General features: G+C 36.7%; 1 protein-coding gene and 1 pseudogene across 1 annotated transcript; one reads left to right on the top strand and one right to left on the bottom strand.

Annotated features, from left to right (window-relative positions):
* The first annotated feature begins 47 nt into the window (after positions 1–47).
* On the top strand, positions 48–12,317 carry LOC120153041 (annotated as a pseudogene).
* Positions 12,318–13,494: 1,177 nt separating this feature from the next.
* LOC120153123 (aconitate hydratase 1-like) lies at positions 13,495–19,682 on the bottom strand. The gene is given in 21 exon segments (XM_039165119.1): positions 13,495–13,577; positions 13,716–13,958; positions 14,134–14,232; positions 14,759–15,238; positions 15,326–15,424; positions 15,569–15,690; positions 15,778–15,896; positions 15,982–16,049; positions 16,314–16,499; positions 16,854–16,929; positions 17,034–17,113; positions 17,195–17,251; positions 17,334–17,476; positions 17,572–17,716; positions 17,968–18,075; positions 18,077–18,130; positions 18,360–18,545; positions 18,682–18,774; positions 18,902–19,062; positions 19,314–19,418; positions 19,528–19,682. Coding segments are annotated over 21 exon segments (2,703 nt in total). The 5' UTR covers positions 19,532–19,682; the 3' UTR covers positions 13,495–13,502.
* Positions 19,683–24,471: the final 4,789 nt, after the last annotated feature.

Below are 24,471 nucleotides of genomic sequence, written 5' to 3'. Positions count from 1 at the left end.
GGCTCGGAATCTTTTATATTCCTAGCATTGACGTTGGGAATTAGCCTAAACCCAACGATTTGACCTCGATTGCGCATAACGTCGTCGACAGTTGAGTTTTGTTTTTTAATTTTGTGGTTCAGTTGGAACATGGCGATGATGATAAACGCGGTTGTTTCGAGGCATTGTTTTTTATTGCCAGAAGTTACGCCGATGAAGGCAGAGCAGAGCGCTGGGTTGAAGTCATCTCCTGGAAGACTAGATCTTCTACCATAATTTCCTGGTCAGTTTCTCAAAATTTTGGCTTAAAATTTCATTTGTTTTTCGCTCCTCTCCTGGAAGACTAGATCTTCTACCATAATTTCCTGGTCAGTTTCTCAAAATTTTGGCTTAAAATTTCATTTGTTTTTTCGCTCCAATTTTATTTTTAACTCCTAACTGCAACATTATTGCAAATGAATACTAGTGAACTAATCAAATTTGTTTATGATTTATTAGCCTCTTATTTCCCTTTTCAAACTCCAATCTTATAAACTTCTTGTATTCCAGTACTTGATATTGAAAATGCAATGAGAATTTCTTGTACAAAGAACTATATATATAAAGAAACTTCTTGTATTCTTTGTATCTCACATAAGTTCACTAGTATAATAAATGAATTCATGTCCTGTTGCTCACTTTGAGTAGCAGTTGATTCTAAGAATATGGGTGTTTTCAGCTAATCCTAAAAGTAATTTTTTGTTTAAAAATTTTGTTCCTGATGATAGAAGTTCTTTATTTGATATTTGGCATCCCGCTGAGGAATGTGAATACCTGATTAATCTTGCCAAGCCTCATATGAAAAAGTCAATCGTTGTTGATAGTAAATCTGGCAAGACTGAAGATAGTAGGTATGTAAATCTTAGTGCCATCGCCTATACTTTCTCTTTTTGTATCTTTTTCAACTCTTTGATTGATTGTTCTACCACGGATGTTTTTATGCAGGGTACGTACAAGTTCCGGAACATTTCTAAGTAGAGGACGTGATAAGATTATTAGGGACATTGAGCAAAGGATTGCGGATTTTACCTTCATATTCATACCAGTTGGTCTGTTCTAGTTTTAGGACCAATAGAAATTCTATTTTTCACACTCGATTGTTTTTTAGTTTTTATTACCTTCACTGGTGTAAATTTCTTTATAATTCATTCTTCCTCGGACTCTGCTTTGGGTCGGTTTCCTTTTTGGTATCCATGGTTGTAAAGTTAGTCATGGCAACACAATAATATGCAGAGCACTGGGAAGGACTTCAAGTTCTCCACTACGAAGTTGGCCAAATATATGAACCCCACCATGACTACTTCACGGATGAGGGGCCAGCGCATGGCTACTGTCCTTATGTACCTGTAAGTGACATGAGCACGTAACATACTTTCACTGTGTTTTGTTATTCTGCTGCATTATGTGAAAGCTCACATTTGCTTCTTTTTTACTTTATTTTAACCGTTTTACAGCTCGCATGTTGGAGGAGGAGGAGAGACGGTGTTTCCTTTGGCAAAGGGGAACGTTAGTGTTGTACGTTGGTGGAATGAATTCTCATTTTTTTTATTAATGGAATGATCTGAATGTGGAAATGGACTTTCTGTAAAACCAAAGATGGGTGATGCATTACTTTTCTATAGCATGAAACCTGATGCCACTCTGGATCCTTCAAGTCTGCATGGTTAGTTCTAGTCGCTAATTAAATATCTGCTTAGGTGTGTGCTTCAAATTATGCTGGTGTAACAACCCGATTTTCAAAATAATATTTAATTAAAATTTGAGGGTTTAATTGTGAAGATTTGGGACTGAATTGAAAGATTTTAAAACTTAGAGCTTATTTTAAAGTTAAAGAAAATTCAGGGACTAAGCCCTGAATTTAACCATGGAGTGTCGGCAGACAATTGATATATGCGTGATTTCTGTTTTGAAAAACAGAAATCAATTTCACAAATCCTTCCTCACGCACACAACTTCCAAACTCGATTCCGACGCCGTTCGAATTCCGATCGTTGTTTTGAAACCACCGTGTGTTCATCATCGAGCGAGGAGCAAAACCTTCAATTAATTGAAGCGAAACGCGGCCAAACGTCGGGAATTTCCAGTCAAAGTAGCGACGGTTTTGTTAGCTCTATCGCCGAGAAAAATCTTAAATTCACCGCTGATCGTGCTCTGTTTACGACACCTCCCGCACATCGTTCCTTGTGCCGTTCCGAGTTCACCGGTGTCAATCTTGTCCGCCGTAGACGGCGGCGCGTGAGGAGGTGGTGCAGTCAAAGATTCGGCCAATTTGAAATCGAGCTCTCCGCCGTTCAAAAATTTGAACCGATCGTTGTAAGTATCTTGAAATCGCTCAAAATATTTTTAGAAATTTTTCCGGGATTTTTAGGGCCCCGGAGGACGCCTCACGCGCCACACGCGCCGCCGCAGAGCGAGTGGCTGCTGGAAACCGGTTTGACCCGACCCGACCCGACCGTTGACCCGACCCGACCCGACCGTTGACCCGACCCGACCCGACCGTTGACCGTTGACCGTTGACCATTGACTTTCTTTGACCAAAACTTAAAATGGCTTTGACCGAGCATTAAACCCGTTAATCTTTTCCGAGTATACCTATCCTGATAGTTTTCGACGTGCCGAATCCGTTTCGTGGTCTGTTTTGTCAAATTCGAATCCGAAGGTCTCCAAATCTACGGTCAAAGTGGTTGACTTTGACCAAGAATCTGAATTTTCAAAAAGTCATACTTTATGTTTTTCGACGTCCTGATTCCGATTCCGCAATCCGTTTGGCCAAATTCAGACTCGAAATACCCCAAAATGATAGTCAAACCCAAAAAAAATGCTTATATACTTAAGAATTCTAGCTTTGAACAATTAAGTAAGATTTGGGGCTGATTAATTATTATTGTTTGAAGGTACAAGAGACTCTCCGGATCGTTCGATAGCTCGACCCAACTCTTCTAGATCAGTTAAACCACGTATACCAGTATTCACTCGTAGACTCGTAAATTTTATGATTTTTAGAGATTTATTTATGTTACCCATTAGTAATATAGTGATATTAAAATTAGGTTCGAAAACTGTAGCAGAGCGTGGTGAAACCAGCATCAGTAGATCCACGATTTGAACATATTATCGAGGTGTGTTCCCATTTATTATGAACTGTTTTATTTGTTTTAATATGTGGTACACTGAATTCTTTGGTTTCGTATTGTTTGATGCACCAATTTAATGTGATGATTTATGGATTATGACTGTTATCTGATAATTGTTTTGAAATGGTATATGATTACCATGTTATGGATTTATGGAATAACACGGTGCAATTGAATTTTTGGAATACGAATTTATAAAGTACAGCTCTGATCAAGCTGGAAATTTTACAGACCTAATGTGACTCTTAGGTAGGCTCTGCGGCCCTGAGATTATTCTCGGGTAGGCCCTGCGGCCCTAAGATGTGTCTTAGGTAGGCCCCCACGGCCCCGAAATCTATCTTGGGTAGGCTCTCAGGCCCTAAGATGTTCCTTAGGGTAACGTTTTTTTAAAGAGATTTACTGCAGTATAATTTATGAGACTTATTGGACTATGATTTGTTTAGTGTACCTATAGTGATTTTATAATATTGGGACACACTGAGCCTAGCTCACTTTTCGAAAATGTTTCCCCCCTTTCAGATACTGTGGTTAGTTACCCTGGTTGAGCACTTGGAGGATCAACATATCTCTTGAAGTATATTTGATTGAAATGTTTTTACCTTGCAAGTTGTCTTTATTTTGTTAACATGGACCTTATTTTAAAGTATGGTATTTAATATGATGACACTTTTGCTATTACTATTCGGTTTATCGTGATTTGATTTTAAGATATGTTTAAATTAATTTATTACTTATTGGTATTATATTTACAAGTTAGTTTTGATAGTATGATTTATTATAACTTCATGTCATTTATAATGTGATTTTACATTGATTAAATACGGTTTCGGAAAAAAAATGTCTTAAAGAATCATAATGTGAGCCACTAGACTTAGTCGAAACGCATAGCTGGGTCTAGGGGGTTACATTTATTGGTATCAGAGCTTTTGGTTTTTAACCCTCGGACTGTGTATGAGTCCACATGGAAGATACGATTTTGAAATATTTTACAAAACAATACAAAGGTCATATCACAAAGTTATTAAAATTTTTAACTGTGTTCGAGACTCCAAGTGCTTATCTAAACCTAAGTTTATCTTCTGTAGTAAACTTGAGATCCATCAAAATGAGTGCTAGACGTGGTCGTCGAACTAGCCGTGGACGAGGTCGAGTGGCTAGATTTGCAGATCCGATCGATGAGATACGAGTAGATCCCCCACCTCCGATATGTGATCCTGCTCCTACGACCCCAACGAATCTGCCTCCTACCGATGGTATTGGCATGACTACACCGATCATAGGAGCGACAGATATTGAGTCAGAATCTACCGGAGTTGCTTTGGATGAGACTTTTGGTAGACAATTTCTGCAGTTGATACAGGGAGCAGTCAGAGCTGATGGTGTTGTATCTGAGGTTCCTATTTCGCAGACTCTAATTGCTAATGGGGTCAGGACTTTTGGAGGACAGCTTGGAGGAATTCCTACTGAAGCAGAAGATTGGCTACAGGATACAGAAAGACGCATGGATCAGTTGGGTTTGGACTCAGCAAAGAGATATTTGGGGGCAGTAGCGATGTTAGATGGAAATGCACACACATGGTGGGAGTCAGTGACCAGTAGTGTTTCTACTGATCGTTTGACATGAGATTTCTTCAAGGAGCGCTTTCGGAGCCGATTCTTGGGTGAGCGCTACTTAGTCCAGAGACGACAGCAGTTTCAGGACTTGGTTCAGGGTGACATGACTGTTTCAGAGTATGAGATAGAGTTCTTGAAATTGTTAAAGTATGGAATCAGTCTGGTGCCTACCGAAAGAGATCGATGTCGTAAATTTGCCTTTGGACTCAGATACGAGCTACGTAGGCAGGTGGTAGCCCTTCAAGATGAGATTTTTGATGTGCTGGTAAGAAGAGCCAAGGATGCTGAGGAGATGGAGGCGTTAGCTTCTGGTAGAGAGCGTGTGATCAGGAGCGATCTAGGAAATTTTGGCCCTACTGAATCATCCGCACATTCCGGTAAGAGGACTCGTACTTCAGCCCCTCAGAGGAGCAATACACGCTTCAGGCCTACAACATCATCACCTTCAGCTGTTAGGAGAGGTGGTTCTTCGGTTCCGATTCTAGTGCCTCAGTGTGACTTTTGTGGGAAACGACACAGAGGAGAGTGTTATAGGAAGACCGGAGCATGTTTTCATTGTGGATCTAGTGAACATTTTCGGAGGGATTGTCCTCAGCTAGCTTCGTCTGAGCGGATCGCTACCCAGACTCCTGTGCGTTCTCAGACTACAGTACAGACTCCAATTAGAGATCGTAGCCAAGTAAAGGCTCGTGGTTCAGCGTCCAGGACAGACAGTAGAGCTCGACCTCAGCAAAATAGAGGGCCAACAGTTTCTGAGGCTAGACAGCCAGCTTTGGTTAATGCCACTAGACAACGTGATGACAGAGATGAGCCAGAGGTTATTGCAGGTACATTTACTATTTATTCTATCCCATACTTTGCATTACTGGACAATGGCTCCACCCACTCCTATGTATCGAGCTCAGTATCTCAAAACCTTCAGATTCCGATCGAGAACACTAAAAATACAGTTACAGTTACAAGTCCAGTAGGACAAGCGGTATTAGTGAATAAGGTATTTCGGCGTGTCCTTTGGAGGTGCGGGAGAAATTTTTCTCGCTGATCTTATGGAGCTTCCTCTAGAGGAGTTTGATCTAATTCTTGGGATGGATTGGTTGAATAAACACAAGGTAAATCTGGATTGCGAGTACAAGCGAGCTACCCTGAAGACTTCAGATGGTCGGACTGTTGTGTTAATTGGTGAACGGCGTGGCTATCTCTCCAATATAGTTTCAGCGATGGAAATTGATCGTATGATCCGAAAGGGATATGAGACGTTCATTGCCTGTATTTTGAACACTAAAGGTGCATTGTCCACAATCGAGGAGATTCGTACAGTTAGCGAGTTTCCTGATGTTTTTCCTGAGGAGTTGCCTGGGTTACCTCCTGATAGAGAGGTAGAGTTCGAGATTGAGACTTATCCGGGATCTTCACCTATTTCTATGGCACCTTATCGCATGGCTCCAAGGAACTTAAGGAGTTGAAGGTCCAATTGCAAGAATTATTCGATCGAGGATTTATCCGACATAGTACTTCACCATGGGGAGCTCCAGTTTTGTTCGTGAAAAAGAATGATGGGTCTTTAAGGCTATGCATTGATATATCGGAAGTTGAACAAGATGACGGTCAAGAATAAATACCCACTACCTAGAATTGATGACTTATTTGATCAACTGCAAGGAGCTATTGTATTCTCTAAGATTGATCTTCGTTCGGGGTATTATCAATTGAAAGTTAAAGGATCTGATGTTGCAAAAACGGCCATTCGCACTAGATATGGTCATTATGAATTTTTAGTGATGCCTTTTGTTGACGAACGCTCCTGCAGCTTTCATGGATTTGATGAATCGGGTGTTCCGACCATATTTGGATCAATTTGTGGTGGTTCATTGACGATATTCTGATCTATTCTCGTACTGAGGCAGAGCATGACGAGCATTTGAAAATCGTTCTACGGACTTTGAGAGAGCATCGTCTATATGCCAAACTAAGCAAGTGTGAGTTTTGGCTTCAAGAAGTGTCATTTTTGGGGCATATTATTTCTGCGCGAGGTGTTCAGGTCGATCCCAGCAAGATATAGGCTATTATAAATTGGAAACGACCCAAGAACATCTCTGAGATCCGCAGTTTCTTGGGCTTGGCTGGTTATTATCGACGTTTTGTTGAGGGCTTCTCGATCATTGCTTCTCCTTTGACAAAGTTGTTAAGGAAGAATGTGCCATTTGATTGGGGCGAGGCACAACAGGAGAGCTTTGAGAAATTAAAGGTGGTTTTGACGCAAGCACCGGTGTTGATTCAACCACAGTCCGGGAAGGATTTTACAGTGTATAGTAATGCTTCACATTCAGGACTTGGTTGTGTTTTAATGCAGGAAAGTAAGGTGGTGGCTTATGCATCCCGTCAGCTGCGACCGCATGAGTGTAATTATCCTACTCACGATTTGGAGTTAGCAGCAGTGATTTTTGCCTTGAAGATTTGGAGACACTATCTTTATGGAGAAAAGTGTTATATTTTCACGGATCATAAGAATTTAAAGTATCTCCTGACCCAAAAGGAGCTTAATTTGAGACAACGGCGCTGGCTAGAGCTTCTGAAGGATTATGATTGTGTGATTGATTATCACCCTGGTAAAGCTAACATTGTAGCGGATGCTTTGAGTCGAAAGGCAGTATCGGAGTTGAGATCTTTAATGGCCAGGATGAATTTATATGACGATGGCACTTTATTAGCAGAATTACAAGTTAAGCCGACCTTGGTTGATGAGATCAAGGCTAAACAGTCCCTTGATAGCTCCTTGCTTTCCATCTTTGAGCAAGTAGAGCAGGGGACAAACTTAGATTACGCAATTGATCAGGATGAAGTTTTATGTTTTAAAAGTAGATATTGTGTGCCTGATGATGCTGAGTTGAGGCAGACTATCCTTATTGAGGCTCATAGTAGTCCATATGCTATGCACCCCGGAGGAGATAAGATGTACCGGAATTTGAGAGAGAGGTATCATTGGATTGGGATGAAGAAAGACATATCTAATTTTGTGGCTAGGTGTTTGACTTGTCAGCAAGTTAAGGCAGAACATCAACATCCATCAGGTTTGTTACAGCCTATCAAGATTCCTGAATGGAAATGGGAGCGTATTACTATGGATTTTGTTACCGGTTTACCTATGACTCATTCGAAAAAAGATTCAGTTTGGGTAATTGTTGACAGACTTACAAAGTCAGCTCACTTCATTCCTGTGCGGGTAAATTATACTTTGGACAAGCTGGCGAGATTGTATATTTCAGAGATTGTCCGATTGCATGGTGTTCCATTGTCTATTATTTCTGATCGAGATCCGAGATTTACTTCGAGATTTTGGAAGGCGCTACATACGGCTTTGGGAACAAGATTGGATTATAGCACATCCTTTCATCCATAAACTGATGGTCAATCTGAGAGAGTGATTCAGATTCTGGAGGATATGCTGCGGGGTTGCGTAATTGATTTTCATGGTAGCTGGGAGAACTTTTTGCCTTTGGCTGAATTTGCTTACAACAACAGTTATCAGACCAGCATTCGTATGGCACCTTATGAAGCACTCTATGGCGTAAATGTCGCACTCCGATCTGTTGGACTGAGTTGCGTGATAGGAAAACGTTGGGACCTGAGTTAGTGCGAGAGACGGAGGACACAGTCAGATTAATCCGTGACCGTCTGAAAGAGGCATTTGATAGGCAGAAATCTTATGCAGATCAAAGAAGGAAGGATATACAGTTTGAAGTGGGAGATCGGGTCTTTTTGAAAGTTTCACCCTGGAAGAAAGTATTAAGATTCGGGCGTAAGGGTAAATTGAGTCCAAGATTTATTGGACCATTTCGTATCTTGAAGAGGGTAGGACCTGTTGCATATCAGCTTGAGTTGCCTTATGAGCTAAGTCGTATTCATGATGTCTTTCATGTATCAATTTTGAGGAGATACCGTCCAGATCCAGGTCACATTATTCAGGTTGAAGAAGTAGAGCTGAGACCTGATTTGTCATATGAAGAGGAGCCCATTCAGATCTTGGAGAGAGATGAACGATTTCTTCGGAATAGACGAATTCCAATGGTCAAAGTTCAGTGGAGGAATCGAGGCCCCTCAGAAGCTACTTGGGAGACATTGGAGTCAATGGAGGCTCAGTTTCCTCAACTATTCTCATAAGGTAAATTTCGAGGACGAAATTTCTTGTAGAGGGGAGAATTGTAACAACCCGATTTTCAAAATAATATTTAATTAAAATTTGAGGGTTTAATTGTGAAGATTTGGGACTGAATTGAAAGATTTTAAAACTTGGAGCTTATTTTAAAGTTAAAGAAAATTCAGGGACCAAGCCCTGAATTTAACCATGGAGTGTCGGCAGACAATTGATATATGCGTGATTTCTGTTTTGAAAAACAGAAATCAATTTCACAAATCCTTCCTCACGCACACAACTTCCAAACTCGATTCCGACGCCGTCCGAATTCCGATCGTTGTTTTGAAACCACCGTTGTGTTCATCATCGAGCGAGGAGCAAAACCTTCAAATTAATTGAAGCGAAACGCGGCCAAACGTCGGGAATTTCCAGTCAAAGTAGCGACGGTTTTGTTAGCTCTATCGCCGAGAAAATCTTAAATTCACCGCTGATCGTTGCTCTGTTTACGACACCTCCCGCATCATCGTGTTCCTTGTGCCGTTTCGAGTTCACCGGTGTCAATCTTGTCCGCCGTAGACGGCGGCGCGTGAGGAGGTGGTGCAGTCAAAGATTCGGCCGATTTGAAATCGAGCTCTCCGCCGTTCAAAAATTTGAACGATCGTTGTAAGTATCTTGAAATCGCTCAAAATAATTTTTAGAAATTTTCTGGGATTTTTAGGGCCCGGAGGACGCCTCACGCGCCACACGCGCCGCCGCAGGGCGAGTGGCTGCTGGAAAACCGGTTTGACGGGTTTTCAACCGGTTCTGACCGGTTTGACCGGTTTCAACCGGTTTGACCGGTCTGAATCGGTTTGACCGGTCTGACCCGACCCGACTGTTGACCCGACCAGACCCGACCGTTGATCCGACCCGACCCGACCGTTGACCGTTGACCGTTGACCGTTGACCGTTGACCGTTGACCGTTGACCGTTGACTTTCTTTGACCAAAACTTAAAATGGCTTTGACCGAGCATTAAACGACCGTTAATCTTTTCCGAGTATACCTATCCTGATAGTTTTCGACGTGCCGAATCCGTTTCCGTGGTCTGTTTTGTCAAATTCAAATCCGAAGGTCTCCAAATCTACGGTCAAAGTGGTTGACTTTGACTTTGACCAAGAATCTGAATTTTCAAAAAGTCATACTTTATGTTTTCGACGTCCTGATTCCGATTCCGCCGCAGTCCGTTTGGCCAAATTCAGACTCGAAATACCCCAAAATGATAGTCAAACCTGAAAAATGCTTATATACTTAAGAATTCTAGCTTTGAACAATTAAGTAAGATTTGGGGCTGATTAATTATTATTGTTTGAAGGTACAAGAGACTCTCCGGATCGTTCGATAGCTCGACCCAACTTTTCTAGATCAGTTAAACCACGTATACCAGTATTCACTCGTAAGACTCGTAAATTTTATGATTTTAGAGATTTATTTATGTTACCCATTAGTAATATAGTGATATTATAAATTAGGTTCGAAAACTGTAGCAGAGCGTGGTGAAACCAGCAATCAGTAGATCCACGATTTGAACATATTATCGAGGTGTTCCCTATTTATTACTGAACTGTTTTATTTGTTTTAATATGTGGTACACTGAATTCTTTGGTTTTCGTATTGTTGATGCACCAATTTAATGTGATGATTATGGATTATGACTGTTATCTGATAATTGTTTTGAAATGGTATATGATTACCATGTTTATTTATGGAATTTATAACACGGTGCAATTGAATTTTTGGAATACGAATTTATAAAGTACAACTCTGATCAAGCTGGAAAATTTTACAGACCTAATGTGACTCTTAGGTAGGCTCTGCGGCCCTGAGATTATTCTCGGGTAGGCCCTGCGGCCCTAAGATGTGTTCTTAGGTAGGCCCCACGGCCCCGAAATCTATCTTGGGTAGGCTCTCAGGCCCTAAGATGTTCCCTTAGGGTAACGTTTTTTTAAAGAGATTTACTGCAGTATATTTTATGAGACTTATTGGACTATGATTTGTTTCTAATGTGCTTAGGTAGGCTCTGCGGCCCTGAGATTATTCTCGGGTAGGCCCTGCGGCCCTAGATGTGTTCTTAGGTAGGCCCCACGGCCCCGAAATCTATCTTGGGTAGGCTCTCAGGCCCTAAGATGTTCCCTTAGGGTAACGTTTTTTAAAGAGATTTACTGCAGTAATTTTATGAGACTTATTGACTATGATTTGTTAGTGTACCTATAGTGATTTTATGGTAATATTGGGACACACTGAGCCTAGCTCACTTTTCGAAAATGTTTTCCCCCTTTCAGATACTGTTGGTTAGTTACCCTGGATTGAGCACTTGGAGGATCAACATATCTCTTGAAGTATATTTGATTGAAATGTTTTTACCTTGCAAGTTGTCTTTATTTTGTTAACATGGACCTTATTTTAAAGTATGGTATTTTAATATGATGACACTTTTGCTATTACTATTCGGTTTATCGTGATTTGATTTTTAAGATATGTTTTAAATTAATTTATTACTTATTGGTATTATATTTACAAGTTAGGTTTTGATAGTATGATTTATTATAACTTCATGTCATTTATAATGTGATTTTACATTGATTAAATAATGGTTTCGGAAAAAAAATGTCTTAAAGAATCATAATGTGAGCCACTAGACTTAGTCGAAACGCATAGGCTGGGTCTAGGGGTTACAGCTGGGCAATCTCTCTTCTTTTGCTTCCTTTTCTTTCTACGATAATTTAGAACTTACCATTTTAACTTATCCAGGAGGCTGCCCAGTGATTCGAGGAAATAAGTGGTTATCTAGAAAATGGATGCGGTCCAACAAAACAAGATTTGAACAATCATTATTTTTCATTATGAAGGTAACCTTCTCTATCTAGTATTTTAGTTATCAAAATCATTTATGTAAAGGGGTATGTTCATCAGTTGAGGACTGTCCATTTTGATCTAGACCCCTTAAATTAGGTCGATGATTATGATTATTAATTTATACCATATGATACGCTGGTATGCATCTTCAAAAGAGATTCAGTCTGCATTAAACAAGAAGTTCATGAAGTGATCCAACTAGATGATTTTGAAATAAGTAGATGACCTGTCAGAACAGATTGCTGGAGGAACATGATTTCTTCTTCGTTGAGAGAAAGGAATAACCCTCCCCCCCCCCCCCCACACACACACACACAAAAACCCTGCTCCTGCATTGACCACAATCCCCATTGTTTTTCTTCGGAGTGTTCATGCTAGTCTTGCCTGCACATTATCTTACATGGTCATTTTTCTGTCCATAGTCGACAGAATTTACTTGGATTTCTTACTACCCTGGATGATACTTTGGAAAGTTTAACCGAGAGTTCCACCACCCCAGGGTTCCAAGGGTGGAGCGCAGCCTGATCCTTTCGTCCCTCCCTTTTTCATGTGGGGGCAGTAATGCAAGTAACAATTGTAGTTGTAATCTCATTGATGATTAAAAAATCAGATGTCAACAATCTCTAGTCAAAAGTTTTTAATCTATACTTTCCATTTCTTCTAGTTTAATACCTATTCGGAGAAAAAATCCTCATTCACACTCTCCTAGATAGATATTATTCAATAAGAAAAATCAGACTAAAAATAAGAGCTCGAGTTGCTTGAAGATTTTGACGACCAAGTTTAATCGTAAAAAACTGAATATTTAATGTCACAAATAAAACTGAATAAAAATACAAAATCATTTTTTGTGATCTTTTAAAATCTGATTTTATGATATATATATACACACACGTGTGTGAGACACAAAAACACAAATATCTGATTTTCAATTGAATTAATTGAATTAATTGCTCTAGCTTTTTTTAACACTTGTTCCATGGAAGACCTCTTCACGAGCATGTCATGTTTCCCACTACATTCACGTCGACCACATTGATAAGGAAGAATACAAAGAGTGGCCACCTCATAAAGAGTGCTTATGCATGTTGAGCATCCATTGGTTGGATTTTATCTTACCGACGACTAAAAATATCAACGCAATACTTTATATCCCAAAACTAAAATACTATCTCCTCATAGCAAAGCGTCAGCGTGCCAAACTTGCCTCAATTGATAGGTAATAATGACATTAACGCCATACGCGTACGCCATCTTCACCCTGTCTGCTCAACCTCTACCTCAACCTCGAACCCAATAGAGACGTAATTACATAGCCTACCTTCATATACGTCAATTTGCGACAAATCATAAATTCGATAACATCACCTTACGGTGAAGATTGAAAGGGAAAAAGAAAAGACAAGCAATAGACTTCCATGAATTGGTCATCATCAACACAACTTGCATAACAAAATAAAAAAATATTACCAAAACCAACACGAAACAGTGAGGTGAGGACAGATGAAGGGAGAAAACATCTTATGTCTAGATTATCTAAAACATGCCTTTCCCTTGCTCCGAATCCCAACACCAGATTATTCAGTTTCAGTTTTTATTTTATTCAATAAAACTTCTGCTGCAAACTTATAGTTTATACTTCACAAGTGAAGCCATTGTCCTAAATCGTCAACCCAAACCTGTTTACGGAAAATCATCAAACTCGCCTAATCACTGTTTTGAGCCAATCAAGTTTCTGATGACATACTGCAAAATGCCTCCGTGGTTGAAATAAGCCAGTTCCACCTGCATTTAATTTAAGTAACCAATGCTTCCTTCAGTGAATCAGTGGGAAGTGATTTCAATCATTCAAGGACCGGAGTTTGGCTCCCTCAGTTTTTTTTAAGATAAGGAGAGAAAATGACTAAAATGTTATAATTTTACCTCTGTATCGAATCGTACAGTGCAGGTGAATGACTTGCCACTGTCTGTAGTCACGGTGACATCTTGACCAGGTTTAATTTCGCTCACACTGATGGGAAGATCAATAGTGTAGCGCTCATGGCCAGTCAATCCAAGAGTGTCGGCATCCTCTCCAGATTTGAAACATAGGGGAATGATGCCCATGCCCACCAAATTACTACGGTGAATTCGCTCAAAACTCTTGGCAATGACAGCTTTTACACCCTGTGTATGACATCATGACATCATTAACGGTGTTATTGAGAGCACAGTATACATATAAATTGAGAAGAATGATATCCACGTTTTTGTCCCTCGAAGAGAGAGAGAGAGAAAAAAACAGTGAGAACACCATTGAATGGTGCATTTTTGTTAGTCAAGCAAAGAGCCAATAACTTACCAGTAACATTGGACCTTTTGCCGCCCAGTCTCTAGAACTTCCACTCCCATATTCAGCACCAGCCAAAATTATGGTATCTTGTTCTGCAGTCTTGTACCTCTGTTGATAAATAAAATTAAATAATATTACAACTTTTTTTTATAAGTGGAGGTCTCGTTAAACCCCCCCTCATAATTACTAGAACACCATAGGGTATTCCACTAAACAGCAGGAGGAAAAGAGTGCCTCTAATTTTATTAATAAAAAAAACAGTACACAGTAGATCATTACAACAATACTAATAACCTAGTTTAGGAAGCATGAAACAAGAGACAAGAAAAACCAAAACCCAACCAAAACACCCTATCTTAACCTATTCCTGCCTTAGCTAAAGCATCTGCTTCTATGTTTGCTGGCCTAGCTACCCAACGAGAATAATATTACAACTCACTCATAAAAAAGCAAATTTAGATGATTTCTTTAATATAAAAGCCTTAGCTTAATAGTTAATAGAACTATCTGGCACAATGAAATGAATGTTAGTCATAGAAATAAATACAATGACTTCAGACAGATCGTGATGCAAAGGCCAAATTTCAAAGGTAAATAAATCATAAAATATGAAACGAATGGTATAGTAATTTACCATTGCAACATCATATACAGATAGTTTCTCTCCAGTGGGAATATAAATTGTTTTAGGCCCAACTTCTCCTTTTAATAGTTTGTTCACAATTCGGATATTTGCAAAAGTACCCCTGGCCATAATATCATCATTACCACGTCGACTTCCGTAAGAGTTGAAATCTCTTCTATCTACCCCATGTTCCAAGAGAAATTTGGCTGCGGGGCTATCTTTGTGGATGCTACCAGCTGGGGAAATGTGATCAGTTGTAATGCTATCTCCAAAGTTAAGCAAGCAGTAGGCATCCTTCACTCCGTGTGGACCTGGAGGTGACATGGTCATGTTTTTGAAGTATGGTGGCTCGTGGATGTAAGTTGATGTTGGATTCCAGGCATAAAGGCTACTAGATGGTACAGATAACTCATTCCACATGGGATTTCCTTTGGTGATTGCTTCATATGTTGCTTTAAACATTTCAGGCAGCACACTTGATTGTACAACCTGAAGACAGAACAAAAAATGAAACCTGAATTAGTTCCTAATTTTTTTAAGCCTAGGAATCAGTGTAAAGCAGGCTGAGTAGCTCACATTAGCCACTTCTTCACTAGAAGGCCAAATATCCCTGAAAAATATTTGTTTTCCATCTTTCCCTGTTCCAATAGGTTCGGTCTCAAAATCAATATCTACCTACAACATTGTGTCCAATGAGAAATACACTTGATCGTCCAAAAAAAAAGGTAAATGAATAAAGAGGTTAAACAATCATACATGTAAATTGAAAGAACAATTTTTTTAACAGAGATCCAGTTGTAAGGAGATGAAGATACATACAGTGCCAGCAAGAGCATAGGCAACAACGAGAGGAGGAGAAGCAAGATAGTTGGCCCTAGTCAAAGGATGTACACGTCCTTCAAAGTTCCTGTTTCCTGACAACACAGCAGCAGCCACCATATCTGGAAGCATGCAGAATACAGCCAATATGTCAGTTTCAATCATTCTTATGCAAGAACAACTAACTATATTCTCATCAAATAATATACCATTTTCAGAGATAGCTGATGCCACAGATTCATCAATATCTCCGGAATTCCCAATACAGGTAGTGCATCCATATCCAACTATATGAAATCCTAACTGATTCAAATACTTCTGCAAGCCGCTGTGGTTCATTACTGAGTTAGCAATATGAAATAAAGAACATTTATCATATGGATAACATGCTCCTTCAGATTAATGAGAAATACCTATTCTGAAAATACTTGGTTACGACCCCAGACCCTGGAGCAAGACTTGTCTTAATCCATGGCTTGACCTGTTAAAACAATGATCCAAAAATATGCAATAAGGTTTATTGCTCCAAAATTGTACCAGTGTAAACATTCTGGCTAGAAGATAAAATTCTGCCTTCTAATAACACAAAATTTGGAAACCTTTCACGAGTGTAATGGTTGCATTTTAAGATTTTAAGATTAAGAATCGCTCATATCGACAATGTTCATTTTTTCTCATTATCCATTACTTCAACGGTAAGAAGATCCATACATGGGAGACATAAAGGAAAGCAAGGAATGCCTACCTCCAATCCTAACTCACAAGCTTTCTTTGCAACCAGAGCAGCTCCAAGCATAACACTAGGATTTGAAGTATTTGTGCAACTAGTAATAGCGGCTATAACCACGTCTCCATGCCTCAATTTTGCTGGAGTCCCATGGAATGAAAACTCTGCAACCTTATTCTGAGATTCCTTTGGTATTGCGAATCCCTGAAACAAGAGAAAGCAGGTAATGAAAACTGGGGAAGAAAACAGGCAGAGGAGGATGCACTTAATATATATTTTCAGCTCCTCTTTTAGTAAGAGAAAACTCGGGGACCAGACCGTTGTTATTATTTGATCAGATGATACACCATTTTCACACCATTCAAGAATTCATCATTCTGATAAGCATCATGGTTCAGTTTTGAATGATCAAATTACATGATCCCACCCTTAAGAGTAGATTTGTCGAGTGTTATTTTATAAGCACATCGTATTCTTAACTTGTATATCTCCTCATCACCACTTCAGTGTTCCAAGAAACACAAATATAGACCCTTCACAAATTTATAAAGATCATACCTTAAATCCAACTCTGTTGTCTAAGCATGCATGCCAATCAGCTTTCATTTCCTTCAAAGGAACTCGGTCATGAGGCCTGCAATAGAGCAATCAGATACTATCACAGGAATACCAAAAATCAGAAAATATTTTTCATCGTAGAGAAGGTTGCAGTTTCTAGATATAAAAAATATCTTTTACCTCTTGGGCCCTGATATACAGGGTACAACTTCCTCAAGTTTCAGTTCCAGATAGGAAGAGTACACTTTATCAATCTGAGGCTGAGTTTAGGAACAAATTCTTAGAAACAGTATGCTGAAATTTTTTTAATCATAGAAGAAAGAACCTAAATTTATACTTACCTCATTGTAGTCCACAAACATCTTATTGGCTCGTAAATAAGATTCTATCATTGCAATCTGCATGATTGGATAAGTCAGAAAATCAAAGGTCGATACATCAAATGAAACGAATATTTATTCTAATTTCTAAGTGGCTTACAGTCTCATCACTCCTGCCAGTCAAATGCAGATATTGCAGGGTGACATGATCGACAGGGAAAAATCCCATGGTTGCACCATACTCGGGGGACATGTTGGCAATAGTAGCTCGGTCTGCTAATGACAATTCACTCATGCCTTCCCCTGTATAAAGATAGAGGGAAACATGTACCTTAGATAAAATTAGCACAAGAAGCAATGAAGAAGTTACCACATAGTGGTTGCATTGAAGACTATACCATAGAATTCCACAAACTTGCCAACAACCCCATGCTTCCTCAGCATTTGAGTTACTGTCAACACCAAATCAGTAGCTGTCACACCATCTCTAAGCTTTCCTAGTAGTTTAAACCCAACAACACCCGGCAAAACCATGCTCATGGGCTACATGCAAAAACAACCAAGCGTACAATCATTAGCTAAGGTGTTTTTCTAATCAAAATTAAAAGTTCATTCTTTCAGTGTATCAAGAGAAAGAAGAATTTTATTAATGCTAATTCGACTCTTAACCACGTCAATTACTCCATAAATTGGCTTTTTCTTCCTTCCCCATCTTTTCCCTCCTTTTGGAACTTATAACCTTTTATTTTTTGATAAGACATATAACCTATTAATAAGTGGAGTAAGTAATTTACCTGGCCAAGCATGGCAGCTTCAGCTTCTATACCACCAACGCCCCAGCCAGCAACACCCAATCCATCAATCATAGTTGTATGAGAATCTGTTCCAACAACGCTATCAGGGGTAAAGCACGCCATTTGTGTTGAAAACAACTCTTCCGAGATATTCTAAATTGACCTGTTAACCAAGATTACAGAAACTTATTTGAGGGCATAAAAATGCTGGCATACACATGTATTCTCTTTCCATGCTAAAAAAAAAAACTTGTTAGTAGCAGTACGCAATTCCTTTCTCCCTTCCTTGACACAACAACAAAACTTTTTGCAAGAATAGTAGCATTTATTTAATTACAGCCAATAAAAATCTTATTATGACCTCTTATTGTAGCTCTAAAAATGCTTCGCACCTGATGTACTATTCCTGACCCGGGAGGGACAACAAGCATGTTATCAAATGCACTAGAACCCCACTTGAGAAAAGCAAATCTTTCTTTGTTCCTTTGGAATTCAAGTTCCATGTTTGCCTGCACAGCATTTTCCGACCTTGCTACATCAACCTGAACTGAGTGATCAATAACAAGATCTACAGGAACCTGCAAGCAACAGAAATTCAAGATAAACCAATGATTAAAACTGTTCTCCAAGTTTTAAAAAAAAAAACAACAATTCAAATTAAAATGTGTATTTAGTTAGTTCAACATGACCCATAAAAGTAAGTATCTAACTTACCAATGGATTAATTTTATTAGAATCACCACCAAGCTTGTTCATAGCATCTCGCATGCAGGCAAGGTCAACAACAGCAGGAACACCAGTAAAGTCCTAAAAAAGAAAAAGAAAACAATGTTAGAAACCAAAGAATCCCAGTATTGCAAGTTAGCGATAAAAATAACTCATCATTATCATTGAAACAATGTCATCATGGTAAAATGTCAGATAAAGATAAGACCTGAAGAAGCACTCGAGCTGGCTTAAACGGAATCTCAACTTGCTTGGGAGATGTGTTTTCCCAGTCAATGATCTTCTCAACATCCTTACTCTTAACTTGAAACTCATCGCAGTTACGTATAGCAGATTCAAGAAGTATTTTAATAGAGTAAGGAAGTTTATCTGCACAACAAGCATCAATCTCAAATCAATCAAATTCAAAATGTAAAAAACTTTGTTTGATTGAAGAGGAAACGATAAAAAAAAAGTTCTAAAAAAACGAGCTTCTTAGGTTTGAATAATCACTAAACGACCACCGGATTAGCTTAAAAACGCATAGATTCATTCATTCATTCATTCCATATACTTCATTATTTTTCCTTATCATTTATCAAGAATCGAACCAAATTTTAAAACTAAAATAAGGAACTGACCAATCCTTGGATCATTGAGAGCAGGCAAAGAGTAGTATTTTCCAAATTCACTTCCATTTGGTTTCTCCAAAGTCCTCAAAATGGAATTGAAAGGGTTTGCTGAAGCTAAAACGAAGTAAAAAAAACAGTTAGATTAGTAAATAACCGCAGAAATGGGGGGAAAAGATCGAAAGAAAAATGAGAATAGAAAGCAGATATTATTTAAGTGGCTTACCCATGGCAATGATCCAATAAACGATTGCTTGATGAAAACCAAGCGAGATCTAGAAAAGAGCGTGAGATTGAGATTAAGGTCGGAGTAGGTGAGGCTTCGTCCTCCGTAAGCACAAAACAAACACAAAAGACTTACAATTATATATCTTTTATTTATATTATTTTAACGCTGAAGAGATGTGGGATTAAGATTACGATGCGGTTTCTTATGTCGTATTGTATTAGTATATTCATTTTACTATTCTGATCGGATGTGGTTTCCACGTGTTTGGCAACTCACGCATGTTCCGGTCTAATATATTTTTGGTTTAATTACGCCATACATCCCCAAATTATAACCTCAATTTTAAATGTCTCGAAACTTCACAAGTTTCACTTTTAATTGAACTTTTTAGGTTATTCTTTAGTTCAGTTTCTAGTTAGGCGTTAATGTCGATTCTAATTTAATATGAAACATATTTTAAATATATTAATTAAATTCTAAATTTGTGTATGTTTATTGTACAGATAATTTAGTCTGCCATATTTAAAATTTTTGACAATGTCGTTAATTTTATTTTAGATTATTTTAACCTGTTATACTTAAATTATCCAAAAATAAGTACAAGTATTTAAAAACTATCTAAATTTTAAATATATTCTACATCATAATAATTTAGGGACGTTAGAGCATTTACCCGTTATATATTTTAATTGAAAATATACCCATATGAGTAAATAAATAAAGGGTTAACTACATGATTGATATTTATGTTTGTGTTTTATCCATTTTTTCTCGTTGATTTCGGAAAATATAATATATGATTATTTTCGTTTTTATTTAATTAAGATGTGGTCACCACGAGTTAACTTCCGTTAACATTTAACAAATTAGGTGATGTAGTATTTTGGTATAATCACACATTTGAATGCTATTATTTACAAATTCTCACAATTTAATCCTACTTTTAATCAATTAAAAGAAATTTAATCCTACTTTTAAATATTATCTCAATTTAATCCTACTTTTAATATATTAACTTTAAGAAATATTTTTTACATTAACTTATTAAATATATTTTATTATTAACATAATTTAAAAAATATTTTATTTTTATTTAAATTTAAGAATATATATTTTATTTTTATCTAAACTTTTAAAGATATATTTTATTATTAGTTTTTTAACTTTATATATATATATATATATATATATATATATCTTAATTTACTAAACATATTATATTATTACTTTAAATTATTAAATATACCTTATTCTTATCTTAAATTTAAATTTAAACTAAAATAAAATATTTTAAAATTAGGTTAATAATAAAATACATTCAATAAATTAATATAAAAATTGTTTTTAAAGTTGATACATATAAAATATTATGAATTTAAGTTAAGTATTTATACACCAAAATACAAAACATATACATCATGTTGTCAATTTTAAAGCAAGTATTGATCTTGGCTCAATGGTTGGGTATAAACATGATTTACCAAGTGATCCAAGTTTGATTCCCTTTGTTCTAATTTGCTTTGCTTTGTTTTCTTTCAACCAAAAAAGATAACACGTGTCATCTTTTGATTGATGAAAAATAAATATTATATTAAATTAAACTAAAGTTAGTCTTATAACTAAATGATGTCATGTGACACCATTCGATTAGATATTTAAATTTGTCTTAATTTATTAAAAGTATGATTAAATTGAGAGAATATGTAAATAACATGAACCAAATGTATGATTATACTAAAGTATAACGACAGTTAACTTATAGTAATTATATATTAATTAAATTAAAATAAAAATGATTATATAATATATGTTTTAAAATAAATGAAATAAATAAATAAAACTCAAATATAGAATGTCAATCGTGCAATCAACTCCTGAATAAAACTGGTAGGTGATGAGGTTCAAAAAGACAAGGGATTAGTACAGGGGGTGGGGCAACGCAAGGCCAATTCATTTTCATAAACCGACATGTCGTTTTCAGTGAAATGAAGGAGCTTACCTCACGTCTCTAAATGCGTAAAAGTCGCTTCCTGCCCACAATGGCATAGCCATTTAAATTTGACAACATTTGTACTCCCTTTCTTTACGACTCCTTCGAGGTTCGGGATAAATACGTAATTTTATATTAAAATATAAATTTAAAAAATTAATAATATTATTAATAAAAATATATATCTAAATTATACCGTGAATTCTAATTTTTTTATAAAAACGATCATCTTCGTTAATCTTCTCAATCCTTCTATATATAAAGACATTGTGAGGTAAAGTATCTCTCAACACATCTTAAAATCCTTTCGAAATGCTGAATTCATTCATTTATGTATTCTTTTGCTACCTTCATCTTTTATTCCAACTTTCTTAAGATCTTGTTATTGTCCATTTCAACGATGACTCTGTACGAAGGGGGGGACTCCAGCCTATGCTTCGCCGATTCCCAGCCCGAGCGCTGCATCTTGTAATCCTTTCATGGACCAAAAAGGAATCCTTTTTATTTAGTATTTTAACATCAAAATAATAAATAAATAAATAAATACAGTGTGCTAATAGCCTCATAATTGTTAAAATAAATTTACATTATACGGTTTTCTTTTACGTGTTAATAAGGAGAGTTCAAGTGTTTCTCCCTGGCCCCTCTCGTCCTTGTCAAAAGCAGCCAAAAACCCTCGAGTTGTTTTGCTTTAAAATCTAGAATAATAAGATTCCCCGACAATTGTCATTCTATTTGTTAAGGAAATTTCTTTTATTTTTGACGAAATCCCATTAAGAAACCTAACCTATCCTTAGGATTATATGATTAATTGCGATGGCCTCTTCATAGTCTTCTGTTGGTGTTGAAATCGATTTTTAGGCTGAAAATAATTTTTCGAAAATAGTCTATACTTTGATAAAATTAATTTGTCATCGTGGTCATTTTTAGACTAAATATGATTAAATACTCAAAAAAGTTTTTTAATATTTTAATAATTTTTAGAAAGGTTGATTTTTGAAAGACTCCGTTTAAAATCAATTATGCTTAAATAATACACACATGACAACAAAAAAACGTCATCTTAAAAAAAATCATAACATTATCTTGCTTGAGAAAGATATAAATTCAAATTCAAAATAATGTACAAACCAACTTACCTCAGTAGTTGAAAGAGTCGTTGTTGTCCTAGATTGTCAAATGGTTTAGAATATTTAGATCAAATACTACTTAGTAATCAGGCTGATTTTTTGCAATAATACAGTGGAAAAAAATTGTTCGAATAAGGCATTCTCAGAATTATTTCTTCAAATAGGGTGATTGCTACAATACACCCCAAAGACGCATTGCAGTCCATGTGACTCTAATATAAATTTGGGAGAGACGCGTGGAGTGTAATGCGTCTCCCATATTTTTTTTTTCATATTTCATTTTTTATTTAAGTTTTAATCATTAGATAAAAAAATTGGGAAGGCTAAAATGGGGGTGGGGGGAGAGAGACGCATTATGATCCGGGGGAGGGGGAGTCGCATGGATGGGGAGATTTGGAGAGCCCATTGCGACTTCGATGTGTACTGTAACATTCGCCCCATTCGAACAAATAATCTCTCGGGTGCCATATTCGAATATTTTTTTGACTGCATTATTGCAAAAAAAAACACCTTAGTAATCACCTTAACTTAATTAAAAAATAAAATTCAAAATTATTTTAAATATTTTAGTATTTTTTATGTTTTAATTTTTTTAAAATACTTTTTCCTTTAAAAATTAAATAAGCCCGTAAAATTTTCAAAAGAATCTATTAAGCCTTTAAGCTTGTGAAAATAGTCAACTAAATCATGTATGTGCGCCTCCGCATCAACATCGTAAATTATTATGTCAGCAATATACAATTGTATGTTGTATATTGCTACATCAATATAATGTCAATCAACGACTATTTTTTCGAAAAATTTGAAGGTTTTGGAAAACCATATATAAACGAATAAGAATTTATATGAATATATATACCATGACCATTATCATATATAAAACGAAAACAACTAAAAAGCTTGCATGTCTTTAAAATTAAGATAAAATTAATAATCAATTAATTCTCAATATTTCTTTAATAAAGTTATTAATATCAAATTAAAGCACGAACGTAGAGTTGATTACGGAGTTTGAAAAGATCTGCTGATGCAATGGTTCTCTCTTTTTCTTCGAAATTCTGCTTCCATCCAATGAAAATCTAGCGATCGTGACTATAAAATAATTAAATCCCTTTTATATATGTAATTGGTAAGCTTATTAGGTAAGCTAAATAATGACCTGCATGCATGGCCGATGCAATGCTTATTCCCCGATACGTTACCCACTACATATATAATTCATTAATTATGCTCTTAACAATGAATATCTTTGTAATCTTTCCACCAACTTCCCGAAGCTGTTGGTAGTCCAATTGTGGTTTTTAATTTCATTACTGATAGTGATAGACGTAGAGGAAATTATATATATAAAAAAAGAAAATTATATCGAACTGCGAATCATGCATAATTAAAATATTTGGTGGTATAGTACTTTACTTGATTGTGGTTTCACACGAAAACACTCAGACCTGGAAATTTCGAAGTTTTAATCTTATCAAATAATTATATAAAGTACTATATGTTTAGTCACGTAATCTTTAAAATTTTCAATTTTATTATTTTACTTTTGGAATTCGTTTTTTTAGGTTATTCAATCTTTAAGTCTTTAGTGCAAGGTTTTTCTTTTTGATAAATTTATTTAAAAAAAACTCTGAATTTTTCTTCACAATTTATAATTTTTTTGGACTCAATTTGATTTACCGATGATCAAGTATTTTCTTTCAAATTCGAACGTTGAAAATATCAAGAAAGAAGAAAAAATAATATATTTTGAATACACATTAAAATACACAAAATACTTGTAGATTGGATCAAAATAAAGTTGTAGCTTTCATTTGGGTT

This window comes from Hibiscus syriacus, unplaced genomic scaffold (genome assembly GCF_006381635.1).
Source record: "Hibiscus syriacus cultivar Baekdansim isolate YM2019G1 unplaced genomic scaffold, ASM638163v2 tig00111098_pilon, whole genome shotgun sequence".
Taxonomy (NCBI): Eukaryota; Viridiplantae; Streptophyta; class Magnoliopsida; order Malvales; family Malvaceae; genus Hibiscus; species Hibiscus syriacus.
The sequence above is the reverse complement of the archived record's forward strand: the minus strand, read 5'-3'. Positions and strand labels throughout refer to the sequence as shown.